The sequence below is a fragment of the Halichoeres trimaculatus genome, unplaced genomic scaffold, assembly GCF_033239565.1.
Source record: "Halichoeres trimaculatus isolate MK-OKI-2021-1 unplaced genomic scaffold, fHalTri1.1 fHalTri1_scaffold_8, whole genome shotgun sequence".
NCBI classification, from domain to species: Eukaryota; Metazoa; Chordata; class Actinopteri; order Labriformes; family Labridae; genus Halichoeres; species Halichoeres trimaculatus.
The window spans coordinates 38,852,882-38,874,852 of NW_027437186.1; the positions used below are offsets into that span (position 1 = coordinate 38,852,882).

The 21,971-nt window shown below is 46.8% G+C and overlaps 1 protein-coding gene across 1 annotated transcript in view; it reads right to left on the reverse strand.

Annotated features, from left to right (window-relative positions):
* hpse2 (heparanase 2) overlaps positions 1 to 21,971 on the reverse strand; it is a 73,461-nt gene that overhangs the window by 23,268 nt on the left and 28,222 nt on the right. The window contains exons 4-6 of the mRNA XM_074675038.1: positions 10,194 to 10,367; positions 8,200 to 8,371; positions 2,436 to 2,483 (exon numbers count right to left, since the gene is read on the reverse strand). Of these exons, the coding sequence (XP_074531139.1) occupies positions 2,436 to 2,483; positions 8,200 to 8,371; positions 10,194 to 10,367 (394 nt within the window). The remainder of the gene's footprint in view (positions 1 to 2,435; positions 2,484 to 8,199; positions 8,372 to 10,193; positions 10,368 to 21,971) is intronic.

Below are 21,971 nucleotides of genomic sequence, written 5' to 3' on the forward strand. Positions count from 1 at the left end.
ACTCACAGGTCAACACTGACAGGTCAACACTGACAGGTCACAGCTGACAGGTCACAGCTGACAGGTCAACACTGACAGGTCAACACTCACAGGTCAACACTGACAGGTCAACACTCACAGGTCAACACTGACAGGTCAACACTGACAGGTCAACACTGACAGGTCACACTGATAGGTCAACGCTGACAGGTCACACTGACAGGTCAACGCTGACAGGTCAATGCTGACAGGTCAACGCTGACAGGTCAACACTGACAGGTCAACGCTGACAGGTCAACACTGACAGACTGACGTTGACAGGTCAACACTGACGGGTCAAAACTGACAGACTGATGCTGACAGGTCAACACTGACAGGTCACCGCTGACAGGTCAACACTGACAGGTCAACACTGACAGGTCAACACTGACAGGCCAACACTGACAGGTCAACACTGACAGGTCAACACTGACAGGTCAACACTGACAGGTCAACACTCACAGGTCAACACTGACAGGTCAACACTGACAGGTCAACGCTGACAGGTCAACGCTGACAGGTCAACGCTGACAGGTCAACGCTGACAGGTCAACACTGACAGGTCAACGCTGACAGGTCAACGCTGACAGGTCAACACTCACAGGTCAACACTGACAGGTCAACACTCACAGGTCAACACTGACAGGTCAACGCTGACAGGTCAACGCTGACAGGTCAACACTGACAGGTCAACACTGACAGGTCAACACTGACAGGTCAACACTGACAGGTCAACACTCACAGGTCAACACTCACAGGTCAACACTGACAGGTCAACACTCACAGGTCACAGCTGACAGGTCAATGCTGACAGGTCAACGCTGACAGGTCAACACTCACAGGTCAACACTGACAGGTCAACACTCACAGGTCACAGCTGACAGGTCAACACTGACAGGTCAACACTGACAGGTCAACACTGACAGGTCAACACTGACAGGCTAACGCTGACAGATCAACACTGACAGGTCACAGCTGACAGGTCAACGCTGACAGGTCACAGCTGACAGGTCAACGCTGACAGGTCAACACTCACAGGTCACACTGACAGGTCAACACTGACAGGTCACAGCTGACAGGTCAACACTGACAGGTCAACACTGACAGGTCAACACTCACAGGTCAACACTGACAGGTCAACACTCACAGGTCAACGCTGACAGGTCAACACTCACAGGTCACACTGACAGGTCAACACTGACAGGTCACAGCTGACAGGTCAACACTGACAGGTCAACACTCACAGGTCACACTCACAGGTCAACACTGACAGGTCACAGCTGCCAGGTCAACACTGACAGGTCAACACTGACAGGTCAACACTCACAGGTCAACACTGACAGGTCAACACTCACAGGTCAACACTGACAGGTCAACACTGACAGGTCAACACTGACAGGTCAACACTCACAGGTCAACACTCACAGGTCAACACTGACAGGTCAACACTCACAGGTCAACACTCACAGGTCACAGCTGACAGGTCACAGCTGACAGGTCAACACTGACAGGTCAACACTCACAGGTCAACACTGACAGGTCAACACTCACAGGTCAACACTGACAGGTCAACACTGACAGGTCAACACTGACAGGTCAACACTCACAGGTCAACACTCACAGGTCAACACTGACAGGTCAACACTCACAGGTCACAGCTGACAGGCTGACGCTGACCTCCATCCATGGACAGACGTTTATTCCCTGAGTGGGTACGCCATGAGAGGCGCTGTGCCGACACTCTGCGTCTGACTGCAGTCAAACGGAGCCAGATGCTGAGGAGTAAAACCTGTGTTGCAGACGTGTTAATGAGCGCTTTACACTTTTACAGTTCCCGCTCCTTTTGTAGAGGTCAGGGTTTCTGTCACGCAGCCTGGTCGGACTGGAGTCTGCAGCGCTGGAGGAAAACGGGCTAATTGACAGAGGGGAGGAGCCGGAGCATATGGTTTGGTTTTAACGGTTTGGGTGGTGTTTTTTGAAGACTGTCTGACCGACCTGCCTCCTTCCGTTTCTTCTAATTTCTCCTAATTAGGTCTGACCTTCACCTTAACGACCTCTGGCTGAGTCCCAGAGGACTCCAGCTGACGGGGCGTGTTCCTGCACACACACTTCCACATGTGTGAGGAGATTCAGATAAAACACGAAACCATCAAACATCTGTTTGCGTTCCTACATGATGAGCCACTGACCGGTGATAAGGGCACATCATCGGACGCACACACACTCACGCCATCACGGCGCTCTGCGTGCAGCATCACTTTCTGACTCAGGGTCAGGAAGCAGAAACTTCACACAAACAAAGCCATTAAAATGATGAACAGGGCCAGCTTGGTTAGATTCAGGGTCAGTAAATAATGAGCTACTTCAGGGAGCGAGGTCTTTTTAAATAAGTAGGAATAAAAGGGTAAAATACCTACTGTTGCCACGTAACAGCATCGACCACGGAGCCGGCGTTCTTCATGAATCTGAAAACCAGGAAAGAAATCAACATGAGAGGAAAAGAAAACAAACAGAGTCTTATTCTTACAGTGACCGTGGTCATTTCACATGTTTTCATGTTTTACACGTTTCACACGTTTTACACGTTTTACACGTTTTACACGTTTTACACGCCAACACGTGAGGAAGAGGAAATGACGAAGAGCCTGACAGGATGCTACACGCCAACAATCCCAGACTGCACTGCTCTTATTTCAGGAGGGAGTTTCCTCAGAGCCTCAGTTATTTATTACCATCACTCAGCAGGATCTGATTAAAAATGCATCTTAAAAACCTGTTTTAGACGAATGATCGTCTCTGTTATTCATGATGACAGTCGCTGTTTGAGTGTTAAACATTTTCCTTTGGTTTGTAAATAAATCTTCCAGCTCCGTTCCCTCTTTCTTTTTCTGAGTTTCATTTTTATTGTTACCGTCTTCATCCTCTAAAACTTTATGAGGAATCGCAACAATCCTTGTTTCATGACAGAGTACTCTGAAAAATGAGGAGTGGAAATTCATCACAGAAAACGCTGCATGCTTTTCCTGCACGCTGCTGCAGACCGCTGCAGGCTGCTGCAGACCGCTGCAGACTGCTGCAGGCTGCTGCAGGCCTCTGCAGACTGATGCAGGCCGCTGCAGACTGATGCAGGCCGCTGCAGACTGATGCAGACTGCTGTAGACTGCTGCAGACTGCTGCAGACTGCTGCAGGCCGCTGCAGACTGATGCAGGCCGCTGCAGTGTGTTGCATTATGTTTTAATCCCGGTTCATGTCCATTCTCCATCACGCCAGCTGGGGACTACAGATGGAAATTAGCACGATGGCTAACTCTGGCATGTTTTGTATGGATGCTGTGTGTGCTGAAATGTTCATAAACATGCACTGTCCCTTTAAATAAATAAAGAGACATTGAGAGGTCAGCAGCTCATGACTCTTTAGAGGCTGGATGCAGATATCCACAGGAACCAGTGCAGTTTTAATCCTTGTAGATGAATCCTCTGACGTCTTAACGTGTTTCAAACTCTGCGTGTTTCAGAGGAAAGCTGTGAATCACATGTTGCATTTCATCATCTGGAAACCAAAACTCTGCAGTGACAGCTGTAACCTGGCGTCTTCCCGTTGGCCTCGCTGATTCAAATGTTCAAAGACACAATGTGTGAGCTGGCTGTTTCTGTGACGAGCCAAAGAAAACTGAATATTTCCCTTTACCAAAGCAGACAGCATCAGATCTGTTCATCACAACCATGAGTTTCTCAGAGAGACGGTGAAAAGTCTGTTTAAAAGTTCAACAAACCCTCAAACAGTCAGGCTGATCACAGGTCTCCTGATGTCTCCTGCCCTACAGACGTGACTTTGCTTCGTTTTGGGAGTTTTAACGTCTTCAAACAGAACGACCCTCTGACCCAGAGCTCGTCATATAAACACAGGACACACAGTTCTTGTTCCCTCCACTCATCAAACGGACAAATGGCCCAAAAATGTCTCAGATAAATGAAAAAGTGTCATAAAAAGTGGATTTCAGCCTCATCATGAGACCGTTCCAGTCTGAACCAAAGACGTCTGCGTCATGGCGTCTGTCTCCAGAGGCTCAGGGTGAAAGGAAGTGATGTCAGATGGTTAAAAAGAGCAGAGACACAGGTTTAAAGCCCTGAGGTTTAAGGAAGTTAACTGAACCTGAAGCGTCTGCTGAGATTTTTCTGTTTGTTGATGTAAGACGCAAACTTCATCAGTAAACCTGTTAACCTGTGAACGGACGCCGCCTCCGTACAAACACACAGGAGTGTTCCCGCTCATCGCTTTGCCTCTGAGTGTGTGTGTGTGTGTGTGTGTGCTTCTCCTCGTCCACCTGACTCAGATCGCTCCTTATTTGGGGGTAACAGTTTGTCAGACATGCCTGAATGTGTGTGTGTAAACTTTCCCCGCTGCAGCGTGTTTAGTCTGCGCGCTCTGATGTTTGGACCGTGGAGCAGCTCAGTGTCTCGTTTGTCTTATTTCCTGAGAGCGGCAGAGTGGTTGGACTGTCAAACACCAGAGCCGCCCTCCTCGTAACCGTGTCAAACACACCAGAATCACTCCTCCCTTAAAAGTGTCAGCCGTGACCCGTGGATCCTCCTGCTCTCTCCTGCCCGTGCTCCCAGCCCTCCTCTCCCTCGTCCTCCTCTCCTCGCAGCTCCTCCTCTGCGTACTCCTGTTCCTCTGACTCCAGCGCTCATCAATCTGCCGAGCTCTGCCCTGCACTCCAACTAACTGCTGGGCAGAGCAGCTCTCAGGTCTTATTTATGAGTACGCAGAGATGTACACAGCGTTTAATGATGCTCCGCTCATGGAAGAAGAGGGAGGCTCGCATCACATTACCTCCTCGCCATCCTTCACCTGGAAACCTGCCATGGTGCTGAAACATTCAGTTATCCCACACACACTCCCATACACAGATGTGTTTGGATGGGTTTGTAGACGGACCTGTTAGAGCCAGAGCTGTCCGTCCAGCCTCACAAACCTCTGGCTGTTACACTCCCCCAGCCTCGGTCTCTGCGTCCTTATTCCCAGCCACAACCCTGACCCTAACCCTGACCCTGACCCTAATCCTAATCCTGATTCTAACCCTAATCCTAACCCTAAACCTGACCCTGACCCTCACCCTAACCCTAATCCTGACCCTAATCCTGATCCTGATCCTAACCCTGACCCTGACCCTCACCCTAACCCTAACCCTAACCCAAACCCTAGCCCCAATCCCCAAACTAACCCTAACCCTAACCCTGACCCTGACCCTCCCCCTAACCCTAACCCTGACCCTGACCCTCACCCTAACCCTGACCCGGACCCTAATCCTAATCCTGATCCTAACCCTGACCCTGACCCTAATCCTAATCCTGATCCTAACCCTGACCCTGACCCTGACCCTAATCCTAATCCTAACCCTAAACCTGACCCTGACCCTCACCCTAACCCTGACCCTGACCCTAATCCTAATCCTGATCCTAACCCTGACCCTTACCCTAGACCCAATCCTAACCCTAACCCTAATCCCACCCCTAATCTTTACTCTAACCCCAATCCCATTCCTAATCCTAACCCAAACCCTAGCCCCAATCCCATGCCCTAACCCTAGCTCAATTCCTAACCCTGACCTTTTCACCTTGGGCCCCATGCATCTGATTTCTTTACATTCATTCAACCCTCCAGTTAAAAAGCTAAAAAAATATGATAAGTAAATAAATATATAATAAATAAATATATATTAAAAAATAAATACAAAGTTTATTGTACTAAGTCAAAATTTTAATAAATAAAAAAATAAATATATAAATAAATATAAATAGTTCATTGTTCATAGTTAAGATTAAAATTATATTCCTTAAAACTTAGTTATTAGTTGGTAAATAGGATCATTTCATGTCATAAAAGACTAATTGAAGGTTAAAAACAGTTATAAATAAGTCCCAATAGGTAAAGGAAATCATTGGAAATTCTTCAAAAATCCATTTAAATTTAGAATTATCGTCCAACCCTATAAATACAGGCGCAAAGGGATGGCATTTCATTTCTGCCTTGGACTTCAGAGGGCAAGCAGCTCCGGGTCACCAGCAGGTTTTTTTGTTTTTTTTGATAGTGTGCCTGCCTGGGGAAGGTTTAAAACAATCGAAACGAGGCGACAGCACAAAAACTTTGATTTAAAAGAAACAAACAATAAAAGGACAAATAAGTTCTTTTTTTGTTCAAAAAATTATAAAGAATTAAAAAGTACCAAAAAGATAAACAAATCAAAAAATAAACCAAAAAACTAAAAAAAGTAAAAAAAACAATATGTAAAAACAAATCCCAAATTGGGATCTTTTACAAGCCCACATGGGCACTTGGAGTCAGGGCTGGTCGGGTTTTGTCATGGCCAACAAAGCCAACGGCCCCCAACCCTTACCCTAACCCAGCCCTATGGAGACCTGGGTTTAGGGCGAGCTAGGGGCAAGGACAGTGCATGTTCAGGACCATCTCATGGTCCCTGGACCCAGTCCCCTCCCCCTGATCCTAACCCTAACCCTAACCCTGATCTTGCCCCTGACCCTGATCCTGACCCTAACCCTGATCCTGATCCTCACACTGACCCTGACCCTAACCCTGATCTTGACCCTGACCCTGACCCTAACCCTGACCCTGACCCTAACCCTGATCCTGATCCTCACACTGACCCTGACCCTAACCCTGATCCTGATCCTGACCCTGACCCTGACCCTGACCCTGACCCTAACCCTAACCCTGATCCTGAAGACATCCAGTGATTCGTCCTCTCTGTGATCGTCATGTGTCTCTTTGTTACTAAGAATAATCAAACTTTGTTTCAGAGCAGACTTTGAGCCTCCAGGAGAAATGCAGCAGCTGCTGTCACACAGGAAGTGACTGTTCTTTCAGCCAATCAGCAGACTGCAGAGTTTCTAGCTCCACCTTCTGTTGGATTGGTTTGGTCCAGCACCCCAACAGAAAGGAACCAGAAAGTGGGACGGTACTGGTCGGGGTTTGGGATCTGTCCCAGGACTAGTCTGAGGAAACGCTGTGATATGTGAACTGTGCTGAGAAACACTGAACTGAACGCTCGGTGGAAACGAGGCTGAAGTTAAACCGTACTCATTCAGTCACTCCAAGACTGCGATCCATGGGCACACGGGTTAATACTCATAAAAAACCTGTTTCCAAGTTCAGTATCTGTCTAACACAGATCATCCTGAGTCCCACTGTGAACAGCTTCTATCTGGTTTAGTGCTAACGGCTTATTTTGCTGCTCATCTCTGACTTTGTTTCTCTCCTCCAGCTCGTTGCCAGCTGATGTGTTACCATCAGTAAAAGCAGATTTCCTCCTGGGGTTAACAAAGTCTTTCTGATCATCTCCACACTTGTTTTTCCTGATTGCAGAGGTTGATCATGAGCAGTTAGTGATAGTTTGTAGTTTTTAATGCATGAAGGAGTTTGAAGAAGTCACAACTCGTTGGTGTTGGAGGAAGTTTTCCTGACTCAGAAAAGCAGGTTATGAAGAGAAAGGGTTAACTTTGGAGCTGAAGGCTCACAGCTCATCTGATCAGTGTTTGAGCTGCTCTGATCACGCTGACTCTGCTCCTGGATGTCTGGGGAGCGGTGACTCCATGAAGACGATGATCCCGTTATTTAAAGTTTGCTGTGACAGAATCTGTTTCTCAGCCTGAAGCGCTCAGGTTAGACTCAGACTGAGCTCTGAGGGATCTGCAGCGTCTCTGAGGATACGGAGCAAAAACTAAACTGTTAAACTTTGGAAACAGGAAACAGCTGAGAGTTCATGACCACGGTTTAAAAACAAACTTATACACTTCTTCTTTTTCTGTGGTGGAGTTAAAACTACAGAGTACGACACAGAAAGCCCGGCTGTGGTTCAGAGAGCGCTGTTAGACAAGCTGCTGGAGTCAGACTGAGGCTGCCGGGGCTTCTGGGTAAAACCAGCAGGTGGGAAGTTGAGCCGTCACGTTATCAATCAGCTGACACTTTATTTAACTGGAGCTGAGAGCAGAGAGTGGAAATCCATAAACACTGAACACCGCCGCTACGCTGGAGTGTGTGTGTGTGTGTGTGTGTGTGTGTGTGTGTGTGTGTGTGTGTGTGTGTGTGTGTGTGTGTGTGACCAGCAGAGACTTTCCACCACCTCCCCCCGCTCCCCACCACAGATTTCCTGTCCCACTCACCCGTCCAGCAGCAGGATGGCGTTCCTACGGGGCCGCCCTGCGTTGGGGCCGTAGAGGTGAGCTCGGTGGTAGTAGCGCACAGACTGCAGCATGGTCCTCAGCTTGGTGTAGTCCTGAGCCAGCTGGCTGCTGTTGACTGCTCGCCCCACCATGCTGCGGTAGGCGTTAGGCTCTGCGAGGAGGAAATGCAGAGACCGTGTTAGAAAGACGGCGTTTACACGGGCAGAGACGTTTACACGGGCAGAGACGTTTCAGCGGGCAGAGACGTTTCAGCGGGCAGAGACGTTTCAGCGGGCAGAGACGTTTCAGCGGGCAGAGACGTTTCAGCGGGCAGAGACGTTTCAGCGGGCAGAGACGTTTACACGGGCAGAGACGTTTCAGCGGGCAGAGACGTTTCAGCGGGCAGAGACGTTTACAAGGACAGAGACGTTTACACGGGCAGAGACGTTTCAGCGGGCAGAGACGTTTCAGCGGGCAGAGACGTTTACACGGGCAGAGACGTTAACACGGGCAGAGACGTTAATACGGGCAGAGACGTTTCAGCTGGCAGAGACGTTTCAGCGGGCAGAGACGTTTACACGGGCAGAGACGTTAATACGGGCAGAGACGTTTACACGGGCAGAGACGTTAATACGGGCAGAGACGTTTCAGCTGGCAGAGACGTTTCAGCGGGCAGAGACGTTTAAACACAGGCAGAGACGTTTCAGAGGGCAGAGACGTTTCAGCCGGCAGAGACGTTTCAGCCGGCAGAGACGTTTCAGCCGGCAGAGACGTTTCAGCAGGCAGAGACGATTCAGTGGGCAGAGACGTTAACACGGGCAGAGACGTTTCAGCGGGCAGAGATGTTTCAGCGGGCAGAGACGTTTCAGCGGGCAGAGACAGGACTGGCTCAGGGTCCTGGTGTTGTGGTTGGACCCTGCGCTCCTGGAGAGTCTCCGTCCACTAAAGGGATAATTGGGCAGTTTGCAGTAACACTGATGGATAGATGCAGTATCAGGGGAGCGGCCCGATCACACAGGGTGGCCTCTCAGAACCAGAACCACCAGAGGTTCAGTTTTACAGGCTGTTTAACTGCAGCAGGATGATGAAGAGCATCTGAGGAAGACTCTGAGTCCATCTGCACCAGCTTTTCTTTGAGCCATAAAATAAAACGTTTGTCTCTTTTCTGAGAGCTCGTAGCTGTGTCCGTGCTCCTCAGACCTACTGGGAAACACTCAGCGAGGATTTCACTGGATCATCTTTACGATCAGCCCAATTCTTTTTTTTTCTGCTAAAGTTTAAAGTTTTCACCAACATTACTAGACGTTGTCAGCACGCATAAAGAGCACTTTAAAATACACTTAAAGCTCCTGTTTTACCAAAGCTTTTCCAGAGAGGCCCCAAATAATGTTGAAGATTAATGTTCATGAACATAGTTACGGAGCTGACCGAGCTTTAAGGTAGGAAACATCCAGGGGAAAAGACAAGAGTCCAAAAACAAAACTCGTGGATAAAAACTTTCATGGAAAACAGAAACTCTGGATTTAATAAAAAACAGACATGAAATAATAAGATAATACTATAATCAAATAAAATAATAAGAAAAATCACTTTATCTGTGAGAATTTCTACGTTTAAAGGCAGAAAAACATCAGTGAAATAACTTAAAGAGAAGGAGAAACTGTCTGACTGAGAGCGGTAAAAACACGTGAGCTCCTGAGGCTTCGATGGAGCTTTTGTTACTTTAATCTAACGTGGTGTTAGCCATGTTAGCCGTGTTAGCCGTGTTAGCTGTGTTAGCCGTGTTAGCCGTGTTAGCTGTGTTAGCCATGTTAGCCGTGTTAGCCGTGTTAGCTGTGTTAGCCGTGTTAGCTGTGTTAGCTGTGTTAGCCGTGTTAGCCGTGTTAGCTGTGTTAGCTGTGTTAGCCGTGTTAGCCGTGTTAGCCGTGTTAGCTGTGTTAGCCGTGTTAGCCGTGTTAGCCGTGTTAGCCGTGTTAGCCGTTTTCTGCACTCACCGTTGCCCAGCTCCCAGGAGATGTTGTACTTCTTGCCGGCGCCGTACTTGAGGAGGCTCAGGGTGGAGGAGGTGTTCCAGGAGTTGTCCGGGTTCCTGTGCAGCGCGTTGAGCCCCAGGATCAGGTGCAGACCGGCACAGTCGGCAAAGTTGTACAGTTTGTCTAAAGACCTGGCTGGGAGAAAACCACAAAGCAGTTGTAACTTTGATCATTTCATCATGCACCTGGAATCACATGACCGCGGCGTGTGGATCAGACGGAGAGCATGTGGATCAGACGGGGAGCATGTGGAAGTCATTGATCTGATTCTCATTTTCATGTAGTGTAAAAAAACCTCTTTACGTTGGTCGACAACCACATCTGGAAGTGCTTGGTGCTCCGGGCGCCCTGAAGCCTCCGACCTGCAGCTTTCTGGCTGCATGACTGCAGGTATGGTGAGCACGCTGACACACTTTTTACTCTCACTCACTCTCAGTGGTTTTATCATCCTGACTGAAACATTCCTGTCAATGCCTCAAACCTCCACCTGCTTCTTTGTTCCTGCTCTGGATCTGTTTTTCTGCTGGTTTGATCTGGAACAGGCCAAGCTGACACACGCCGCCTGTTACAGGCAGTTTCTGAGGGTGAGACTGAGCGCGTGCTGTGACTGTGACTCCACCTGAGCACAGGTGAGTGATCGTTAACCAGTGAGGAGGAGGGAAGTGGTGTTAGCTTTGTTAAACATGGCCAGACTCAGCACCTCACTTTGACATCATGAACCTGCAGACTCCAACAGATAAATGTGTCAGCTGATCGTCTCACCCTCAGATTGGTCGACTGATCAGGTTTTCATTCGTCACCTCAGAGTAAAAAAGAGCTCTCACTGCTCACATTTCTCCTCCTATCGGCCGCCGTGCACCGAGCATTCACTCTGTGTTTGTGCATGTGTGCAAATCTGATGCGTGACCACTGGGCCCGGTCTGCACTGAGAATCCGGACAGACCCAGTTTCCCAGCGTGGACTCCTGCAGTGATGCGCTCCTCAGAGCAGCGAACAAAGCTCGCCGCTCACTCACAGTTATGTCTGCTGTCTGCATCAAAGCGCAGGAGTGAGCGCGGCAGTAAAGGAGGACCAGGGCTCGCAGCAGATGTTGGCACGAGGCGAAAGTGCCAAAAGTGTTTGTTTATACTCAGAGCTGCGACTGCAGGCTGCTCCTGGATACGTCAGGCTCTTGTTTTGAAACTTAATCTGTTTGGATTCATTCCATTAGAGTAAATATTACCGTGAACTCCAACCCCTGCTCCTCCAGGTTCAACAGGAAACAGATGAGGGCTGTGTGCTGGGCCGGGTCTGGCTCCCATTTGTCTGAGCCGAGCCGAACAGAGCCCAGCTGAGCCGAGCCGAGCCGAGCCGAGCCCAGCCCAGCCCAGCCCAGCCCAGCCCAGCCCAGCCCAGCTGAGCCCAGCCCAGCCCAGCCCAGCCCAGCCCAGCAGAGCCAAGCAGAGCTGAGCCGGGCCGAGCCGAGCCGAGCTGAGCCGAGCCGAGCCGAGCCGAGCCGAGCCCAGCCCAGCCGAGCCCAGCCCAGCCCAGCCCAGCCCAGCCCAGCCCAGCCCAGCAGAGCCAAGCAGAGCTGAGCCGGGCCCAGCCCAGCCCAGCCCAGCCCAGCCCAGCCCAGCAGAGCCCAGCTGAGCGGGGCTGAGCCGAGCCCAGCCCAGCCCAGCCCAGCCCAGCCCAGCAGAGCCCAGCCCAGCCGAGCCCAGCCCAGCCCAGCCCAGCCCAAACCAGCAGAGCCCAGCCCAGCCCAGCCCAGCCCAGCCCAGCCCAAACCAGCCCAGCCCAGCCCAGCCCAGCCCAGCCCAGCCCAGCCCAGCCCAGCCCAGCCCAAACCAGCCCAGCCCAGCCCAAACCAGCCCAGCCCAAACCAGCCCAGCCCAGCCGATGCTGCTGCTCTCAAATTGAAGAAAGCTACAACCAAACATGAAATCTGAAACTCCCAGAGGTTACGTGAGACCATAAGTTCAAACATCTAAAACACATCTTTTAATTCAGGAAGCTGTTTTCGTCCACAGGAAGTTCCTTTACACACATCCAGTGACACACGTTCACACTTTGTCTCTCCTTTGTTCTCAGTGTTTCATCGTTAGCCTTTAATCCAGTGGTATGGACCATGGCTTGTTGCACATGTCGTCCATGAATTTGTCTTCCAGTGACAGAAAAACCAAGGTCACACTTTAAAGCCTGATCCTGTGTAAACCCTGTGCTTTAAACTGGTTAATAACCAGCAGAGTCCGTCTGTCAGGACCTCCATCTCAATAACTCCCGCCCTCCGTGGCCGGATCAGCGCGGCCTCTGTTTCAGGAGCAGAGGGCATCAGGATGGAGAGAGTAGCGCCAGATGTGGCTGTCAGGATGAGTGATTGCAGGCTTTTCCTCACCTGAGATCTGAGCAGGGGCATCCAGTCCTGGTCTGAGACACAGACCGCGTCGGCACACACCTCATAAAGGCATCAAGACGAGCGTCAGGCTGCTGGAAACGCAGCTCAGCAGACGGAGCGTCAGACAGCAGCACGGATCACATTAACTCTGTGAAGGTGTCGGTTTGGTTTCACAGAAAGACCAAACGTTGGACTTTGCTGAGCCTTTTAAAGGGATGCAGAGCTATCAGCGCAAAATAATGATGTTTAACTCAAAAAAACTTAATGCCTGACTGCAGCTGAAGGCTGGTTTCTCTGGATGATGAGGATTGATCAGAAACTCCATTTCCCATCAGTCACTTCCTGTCAGACTGTCAGGAAACAGGATGGTCCTGGCTCTGTGTCGGTCTGAGGGAGGAGATCATCCTGGATCGTTAATCATTAACCACTGATAACTGTTATCTCACAGATCCTGTGGTTATCTGTCCGTCAGACAGCCAGTTCAGTTTTCTCTTTTACCTCTTCACTAGGAGATAAGTCGAGTCTTTACGGCCAGCCAAGAGCAGGACTTCATGTGTTTTCTAGCAAAGTGAGGAGAAAAGGATTCTGGGTAAATCCAACCTCCAAGTGTCAGGAAATCCACAGATCACAACGACCGAACGTGAAAGAGCTTTTCCACCGACGTTTGACATCCCTGAAGCTACAAATCTACAAATCTACAAATCTACAAATCTACAAATCTACAAATCTACGATCTCAGTGAGACCAAAGTTATGACATTACCAAGACACTCACACACACACACACACACACACACACACACACACACACACACACACACACACACACACACACACACACACACACACACACACACACACACAGAGTGGGTCAATGTGAGAAATAATCTACGGCGTAGCAAATGGGCATAAAGTTGACATGAAGCCATCTTAACGTCTGCTTCAAACAAAAAATCAGAAACAAACTCTTCTGGCGTCTCTCATACCGTCCTCGTACGACTTCATTTTCTCCAGTTACAGCTTCATTTTCTCCAGTTACAGCTTCATTTTCTCCACAGTCACAGCTTCATTTTCTCCACAGTCACAGCTTCATTTTCTCCACAGTTACAGCTTCATTTTCTCCACAGTCACAGCTTCATTTTCTCCACAGTCACAGCTTCATTTTCTCCAGTTACAGCTTCATTTTCTCCAGTTACAGCTTCATTTTCTCCACAGTCACAGCTTTATTTTCTCCACAGTCACAGCTTCATTTTCTCCACAGTTACAGCTTCATTTTCTCCACAGTCACAGCTTCATTTTCTCCACAGTCACAGCTTCATTTTCTCCAGTCACAGCTTCATTTTCTCCAGTCACAGCTTCATTTTCTCCAAAGTTACAGCTTCATTTTCTCCACAGTTACAGCTTCATTTTCTCCACAGTCACAGCTTCATTTTCTCCACAGTCACAGCTTCATTTTCTCCACAGTTACAGCTTCATTTTCTCCAGTTACAGCTTCATTTTCTCCAGTTACAGCTTCATTTTCTCCACAGTCACAGCTTTATTTTCTCCACAGTCACAGCTTCATTTTCTCCACAGTCACAGCTTCATTTTCTCCACAGTTACAGCTTCATTTTCTCCAGTTACAGCTTCATTTTCTCCACAGTCACAGCTTCATTTTCTCCAGTCACAGCTTCATTTTCTCCACAGTCACAGCTTCATTTTCTCCACAGTCACAGCTTCATTTTCTCCAGTCACAGCTTCATTTTCTCCACAGTTACAGCTTCATTTTCTCCACAGTCACAGCTTCATTTTCTCCACAGTCACAGCTTCATTTTCTCTAGTTACAGCTTCATTTTCTCCACAGTCACAGCTTCATTTTCTCCAGTCACAGCTTCATTTTCTCCACAGTTACAGCTTCATTTTCTCCAGTTACAGCTTCATTTTCTCCAGTTACAGCTTCATTTTCTCCACAGTCACAGCTTCATTTTCTCCACAGTCACAGCTTCATTTTCTCCACAGTCACAGCTTCATTTTCTCCAGTCACAGCTTCATTTTCTCCACAGTTACAGCTTCATTTTCTCCAGTCACAGCTTCATTTTCTCCACAGTCACAGCTTCATTTTCTCCACAGTTACAGCTTCATTTTCTCTAGTTACAGCTTCATTTTCTCCACAGTCACAGCTTCATTTTCTCCAGTCACAGCTTCATTTTCTCCACAGTCACAGCTTCATTTTCTCCACAGTTACAGCTTCATTTTCTCCAGTTACAGCTTCATTTTCTCCACAGTCACAGCTTCATTTTCTCCACAGTCACAGCTTCATTTTCTCCACAGTCACAGCTTCATTTTCTCCACAGTTACAGCTTCATTTTCTCCAGTCACAGCTTCATTTTCTCCACAGTCACAGCTTCATTTTCTCCACAGTTACAGCTTCATTTTCTCCAGTCACAGCTTCATTTTCTCCACAGTTACAGCTTCATTTTCTCCAGTCACAGCTTCATTTTCTCCACAGTCACAGCTTCATTTTCTCCACAGTCACAGCTTCATTTTCTCCACAGTCACAGCTTCATTTTCTCCAGTTACAGCTTCATTTTCTCCAGTTACAGCTTCATTTTCTCCACAGTCACAGCTTTATTTTCTCCACAGTTACAGCTTCATTTTCTCCACAGTTACAGCTTCATTTTCTCCACAGTCACAGCTTCATTTTCTCCACAGTCACAGCTTCATTTTCTCCAGTTACAGCTTCATTTTCTCCACAGTTACAGCTTCATTTTCTCCACAGTCACAGCTTCATTTTCTCCACAGTCACAGCTTCATTTTCTCCACAGTCACAGCTTCATTTTCTCCACAGTTACAGCTTCATTTTCTCCAGTTACAGCTTCATTTTCTCCAGTTACAGCTTCATTTTCTCCACAGTCACAGCTTTATTTTCTCCACAGTTACAGCTTCATTTTCTCCACAGTTACAGCTTCATTTTCTCCACAGTCACAGCTTCATTTTCTCCACAGTCACAGCTTCATTTTCTCCAGTTACAGCTTCATTTTCTCCACAGTTACAGCTTCATTTTCTCCACAGTCACAGCTTCATTTTCTCCACAGTCACAGCTTCATTTTCTCCACAGTCACAGCTTCATTTTCTCCACAGTTACAGCTTCATTTTCTCCAGTTACAGCTTCATTTTCTCCAGTTACAGCTTCATTTTCTCCACAGTCACAGCTTTATTTTCTCCACAGTCACAGCTTCATTTTCTCCACAGTTACAGCTTCATTTTCTCCACAGTTACAGCTTCATTTTCTCCAGTTACAGCTTCATTTTCTCCACAGTCACAGCTTCATTTTCTCCACAGTCACAGCTTCATTTTCTCCACAGTCACAGCTTCATTTTCTCCAGTCACAGCTTCATTTTCTCCAGTCACAGCTTCATTTTCTCCAGTCACAGCTTCATTTTCTCCACAGTTACAGCTTCATTTTCTCTAGTTACAGCTTCATTTTCTCCACAGTCACAGCTTCATTTTCTCCAGTTACAGCTTCATTTTCTCCAGTTACAGCTTCATTTTCTCCACAGTCACAGCTTCATTTTCTCCACAGTCACAGCTTCATTTTCTCCACAGTCACAGCTTCATTTTCTCCAGTCACAGCTTCATTTTCTCCACAGTCACAGCTTCATTTTCTCCAGTCACAGCTTCATTTTCTCTAGTTACAGCTTCATTTTCTCCACAGTCACAGCTTCATTTTCTCCAGTCACAGCTTCATTTTCTCCACAGTTACAGCTTCATTTTCTCTAGTTACAGCTTCATTTTCTCCACAGTTACAGCTTCATTTTCTCCAGTTACAGCTTCATTTTCTCCACAGTCACAGCTTCATTTTCTCCACAGTCACAGCTTCATTTTCTCCACAGTCACAGCTTCATTTTCTCCAGTCACAGCTTCATTTTCTCTAGTTACAGCTTCATTTTCTCCACAGTCACAGCTTCATTTTCTCCACAGTCACAGCTTCATTTTCTCCACAGTCACAGCTTCATTTTCTCCACAGTTACAGCTTCATTTTCTCCAGTTACAGCTTCATTTTCTCCACAGTCACAGCTTCATTTTCTCCACAGTCACAGCTTCATTTTCTCCACAGTCACAGCTTCATTTTCTCCACAGTTACAGCTTCATTTTCTCCACAGTCACAGCTTCATTTTCTCCACAGTCACAGCTTCATTTTCTCCACAGTTACAGCTTCATTTTCTCCAGTTACAGCTTCATTTTCTCCAGTTACAGCTTCATTTTCTCCACAGTCACAGCTTTATTTTCTCCACAGTCACAGCTTCATTTTCTCCACAGTTACAGCTTCATTTTCTCCACAGTCACAGCTTCATTTTCTCCACAGTCACAGCTTCATTTTCTCCACAGTCACAGCTTCATTTTCTCCAGTCACAGCTTCATTTTCTCCAAAGTTACAGCTTCATTTTCTCCACAGTTACAGCTTCATTTTCTCCACAGTCACAGCTTCATTTTCTCCACAGTCACAGCTTCATTTTCTCCACAGTTACAGCTTCATTTTCTCCAGTTACAGCTTCATTTTCTCCAGTTACAGCTTCATTTTCTCCACAGTCACAGCTTTATTTTCTCCACAGTCACAGCTTCATTTTCTCCACAGTCACAGCTTCATTTTCTCCACAGTCACAGCTTCATTTTCTCCACAGTCACAGCTTCATTTTCTCCAGTCACAGCTTCATTTTCTCCACAGTTACAGCTTCATTTTCTCCAGTCACAGCTTCATTTTCTCCAGTTACAGCTTCATTTTCTCCACAGTCACAGCTTCATTTTCTCCACAGTTACAGCTTCATTTTCTCCAGTCACAGCTTCATTTTCTCCACAGTCACAGCTTCATTTTCTCCACAGTTACAGCTTCATTTTCTCCAGTCACAGCTTCATTTTCTCCACAGTTACAGCTTCATTTTCTCCAGTTACAGCTTCATTTTCTCCAGTTACAGCTTCATTTTCTCCACAGTCACAGCTTTATTTTCTCCACAGTCACAGCTTCATTTTCTCCACAGTCACAGCTTCATTTTCTCCACAGTCACAGCTTCATTTTCTCCACAGTCACAGCTTCATTTTCTCCAGTCACAGCTTCATTTTCTCCACAGTCACAGCTTCATTTTCTCCACAGTCACAGCTTCATTTTCTCCACAGTCACAGCTTCATTTTCTCCACAGTTACAGCTTCATTTTCTCCACAGTCACAGCTTCATTTTCTCCAGTCACAGCTTCATTTTCTCCACAGTCACAGCTTCATTTTCTCCACAGTTACAGCTTCATTTTCTCCAGTTACAGCTTCATTTTCTCCACAGTCACAGCTTCATTTTCTCCACAGTCACAGCTTCATTTTCTCCACAGTCACAGCTTCATTTTCTCCACAGTTACAGCTTCATTTTCTCCAGTCACAGCTTCATTTTCTCCACAGTCACAGCTTCATTTTCTCCACAGTTACAGCTTCATTTTCTCCAGTCACAGCTTCATTTTCTCCACAGTTACAGCTTCATTTTCTCCAGTCACAGCTTCATTTTCTCCACAGTCACAGCTTCATTTTCTCCACAGTCACAGCTTCATTTTCTCCACAGTCACAGCTTCATTTTCTCCAGTTACAGCTTCATTTTCTCCAGTTACAGCTTCATTTTCTCCACAGTCACAGCTTTATTTTCTCCACAGTCACAGCTTCATTTTCTCCACAGTTACAGCTTCATTTTCTCCACAGTTACAGCTTCATTTTCTCCACAGTCACAGCTTCATTTTCTCCACAGTCACAGCTTCATTTTCTCCACAGTTACAGCTTCATTTTCTCCACAGTTACAGCTTCATTTTCTCCACAGTCACAGCTTCATTTTCTCCACAGTCACAGCTTCATTTTCTCCACAGTCACAGCTTCATTTTCTCCACAGTCACAGCTTCATTTTCTCCACAGTCACAGCTTCATTTTCTCCACAGTTACAGCTTCATTTTCTCCAGTTACAGCTTCATTTTCTCCAGTTACAGCTTCATTTTCTCCACAGTCACAGCTTTATTTTCTCCACAGTCACAGCTTCATTTTCTCCACAGTTACAGCTTCATTTTCTCCACAGTTACAGCTTCATTTTCTCCAGTTACAGCTTCATTTTCTCCACAGTCACAGCTTCATTTTCTCCACAGTCACAGCTTCATTTTCTCCACAGTCACAGCTTCATTTTCTCCAGTCACAGCTTCATTTTCTCCAGTCACAGCTTCATTTTCTCCAGTCACAGCTTCATTTTCTCCACAGTTACAGCTTCATTTTCTCTAGTTACAGCTTCATTTTCTCCACAGTCACAGCTTCATTTTCTCCAGTTACAGCTTCATTTTCTCCAGTTACAGCTTCATTTTCTCCACAGTCACAGCTTCATTTTCTCCACAGTCACAGCTTCATTTTCTCCACAGTCACAGCTTCATTTTCTCCAGTCACAGCTTCATTTTCTCCACAGTCACAGCTTCATTTTCTCCAGTCACAGCTTCATTTTCTCTAGTTACAGCTTCATTTTCTCCACAGTCACAGCTTCATTTTCTCCAGTCACAGCTTCATTTTCTCCACAGTTACAGCTTCATTTTCTCCACAGTCACAGCTTCATTTTCTCCACAGTCACAGCTTCATTTTCTCCACAGTCACAGCTTCATTTTCTCCAGTCACAGCTTCATTTTCTCCACAGTCACAGCTTCATTTTCTCCAGTTACAGCTTCATTTTCTCCACAGTCACAGCTTCATTTTCTCCACAGTCACAGCTTCATTTTCTCCACAGTCACAGCTTCATTTTCTCCACAGTTACAGCTTCATTTTCTCCAGTTACAGCTTCATTTTCTCCACAGTCACAGCTTCATTTTCTCCACAGTCACAGCTTCATTTTCTCCACAGTTACAGCTTCATTTTCTCCACAGTCACAGCTTCATTTTCTCCAGTCACAGCTTCATTTTCTCCACAGTTACAGCTTCATTTTCTCTAGTTACAGCTTCATTTTCTCCACAGTCACAGCTTCATTTTCTCCAGTCACAGCTTCATTTTCTCCACAGTCACAGCTTCATTTTCTCCACAGTTACAGCTTCATTTTCTCCAGTTACAGCTTCATTTTCTCCACAGTCACAGCTTCATTTTCTCCACAGTCACAGCTTCATTTTCTCCACAGTCACAGCTTCATTTTCTCCAGTCACAGCTTCATTTTCTCCACAGTCACAGCTTCATTTTCTCCACAGTTACAGCTTCATTTTCTCTAGTTACAGCTTCATTTTCTCCACAGTCACAGCTTCATTTTCTCCAGTCACAGCTTCATTTTCTCCACAGTTACAGCTTCATTTTCTCTAGTTACAGCTTCATTTTCTCCACAGTCACAGCTTCATTTTCTCCACAGTCACAGCTTCATTTTCTCCACAGTTACAGCTTCATTTTCTCCACAGTCACAGCTTCATTTTCTCCAGTTACAGCTTCATTTTCTCCACAGTCACAGCTTCATTTTCTCCACAGTCACAGCTTCATTTTCTCCACAGTCACAGCTTCATTTTCTCCACAGTTACAGCTTCATTTTCTCCAGTTACAGCTTCATTTTCTCCACAGTCACAGCTTCATTTTCTCCACAGTCACAGCTTCATTTTCTCCACAGTTACAGCTTCATTTTCTCCACAGTCACAGCTTCATTTTCTCCAGTCACAGCTTCATTTTCTCCACAGTTACAGCTTCATTTTCTCTAGTTACAGCTTCATTTTCTCCACAGTCACAGCTTCATTTTCTCCAGTCACAGCTTCATTTTCTCCACAGTCACAGCTTCATTTTCTCCACAGTTACAGCTTCATTTTCTCCAGTTACAGCTTCATTTTCTCCACAGTCACAGCTTCATTTTCTCCACAGTCACAGCTTCATTTTCTCCACAGTCACAGCTTCATTTTCTCCAGTCACAGCTTCATTTTCTCCACAGTCACAGCTTCATTTTCTCCACAGTTACAGCTTCATTTTCTCTAGTTACAGCTTCATTTTCTCCACAGTCACAGCTTCATTTTCTCCAGTCACAGCTTCATTTTCTCCACAGTTACAGCTTCATTTTCTCTAGTTACAGCTTCATTTTCTCCACAGTCACAGCTTCATTTTCTCCACAGTCACAGCTTCATTTTCTCCACAGTTACAGCTTCATTTTCTCCACAGTCACAGCTTCATTTTCTCCACAGTCACAGCTTCATTTTCTCCAGTTACAGCTTCATTTTCTCCACAGTTACAGCTTCATTTTCTCCACAGTCACAGCTTCATTTTCTCCACAGTCACAGCTTCAGACGCTGCTCGCTGGTTTCAGAGGAGACCAAAAACTCTCCAGTCAGACTTTACACAATGAAAGTTTCTCAGGTCAGACTCAACTTTTCTCACTCAGCCACAAACTTTTTTCATCCCACAAACAGCTCAGCCTGAAACAAGCAGGACAAACTCTGAACACTGTGTGTGTGTGTGTGTGTGTGTGTGTGTGTGTGTGTGTGTGTGTGTGTGTGTGTATGTGTGTGTGTGTGTGTGTGTGTGTGTGTGTGTGTGTGTGTGTGTGTGTGTGTGTGTGTGTGTGTGTGTGTGTGCCTGCATGCCTTCCTCTGTGTGTTTGTGTGTGAACGGAAAGGCTGGGGTCTGGATTTCGTCGAGCTGTCTATCTGATAGGAGAGCTGGTCCTGTGAGGCGGCGGGGTCGGCAGCATCAGTCGAAGCTACGCCTCATTTCTGCAGCGCGGCCTCAAACACTGAGCTACACAGCAGCGTTTGCTGGACCGTCTGCGCTCACACACTCAGGGTTTGCTGGTTTATAAACCACCCACATGAGCCAGACGCCCACTGAAGTTTCCACTGAACCTACGTTTTCCTGCAGCGCACCTTTGGTGAGCGACCGTGGCCGACCAGGACGACGTCACAGCGTCTCCTGGAAGAGCCTAAATCAGGATTTCTGTTTGTGACGCTGACGTCCTGATGGAAAAACAGACATCTGAACAGAGTGATGTGACATCGTACCAGGCAACTATAGACGTAACAACAGATTAAAAAAAACAGCAGAAACACTGAAAGACAGAAATCTAATGAATGAGCACTGGTCTGACACAGCAAGTCAAATACGGCTTCGCTGATCGATTAAAACAGACACAGATCCTCATGGATCAGACCTCAGAGAGACTTCTTCAGTCCAAAGACGCCGTACATGGATGTCAGGATCTGCTGGGACTAACATCTCGTCTCTTGTGGTTCATGTCGACCAAGTTATGAGACAAAGATGACTGGGACGCCAACAAGCAGCCGTGAGCTTTTCTAACCTTCACTTAAAACAACAACAAAGTTCAACTATTGGAAAAACTGGAACGTCACAGGTAATTCAGTTTTAAAGCCTTAATGTCCA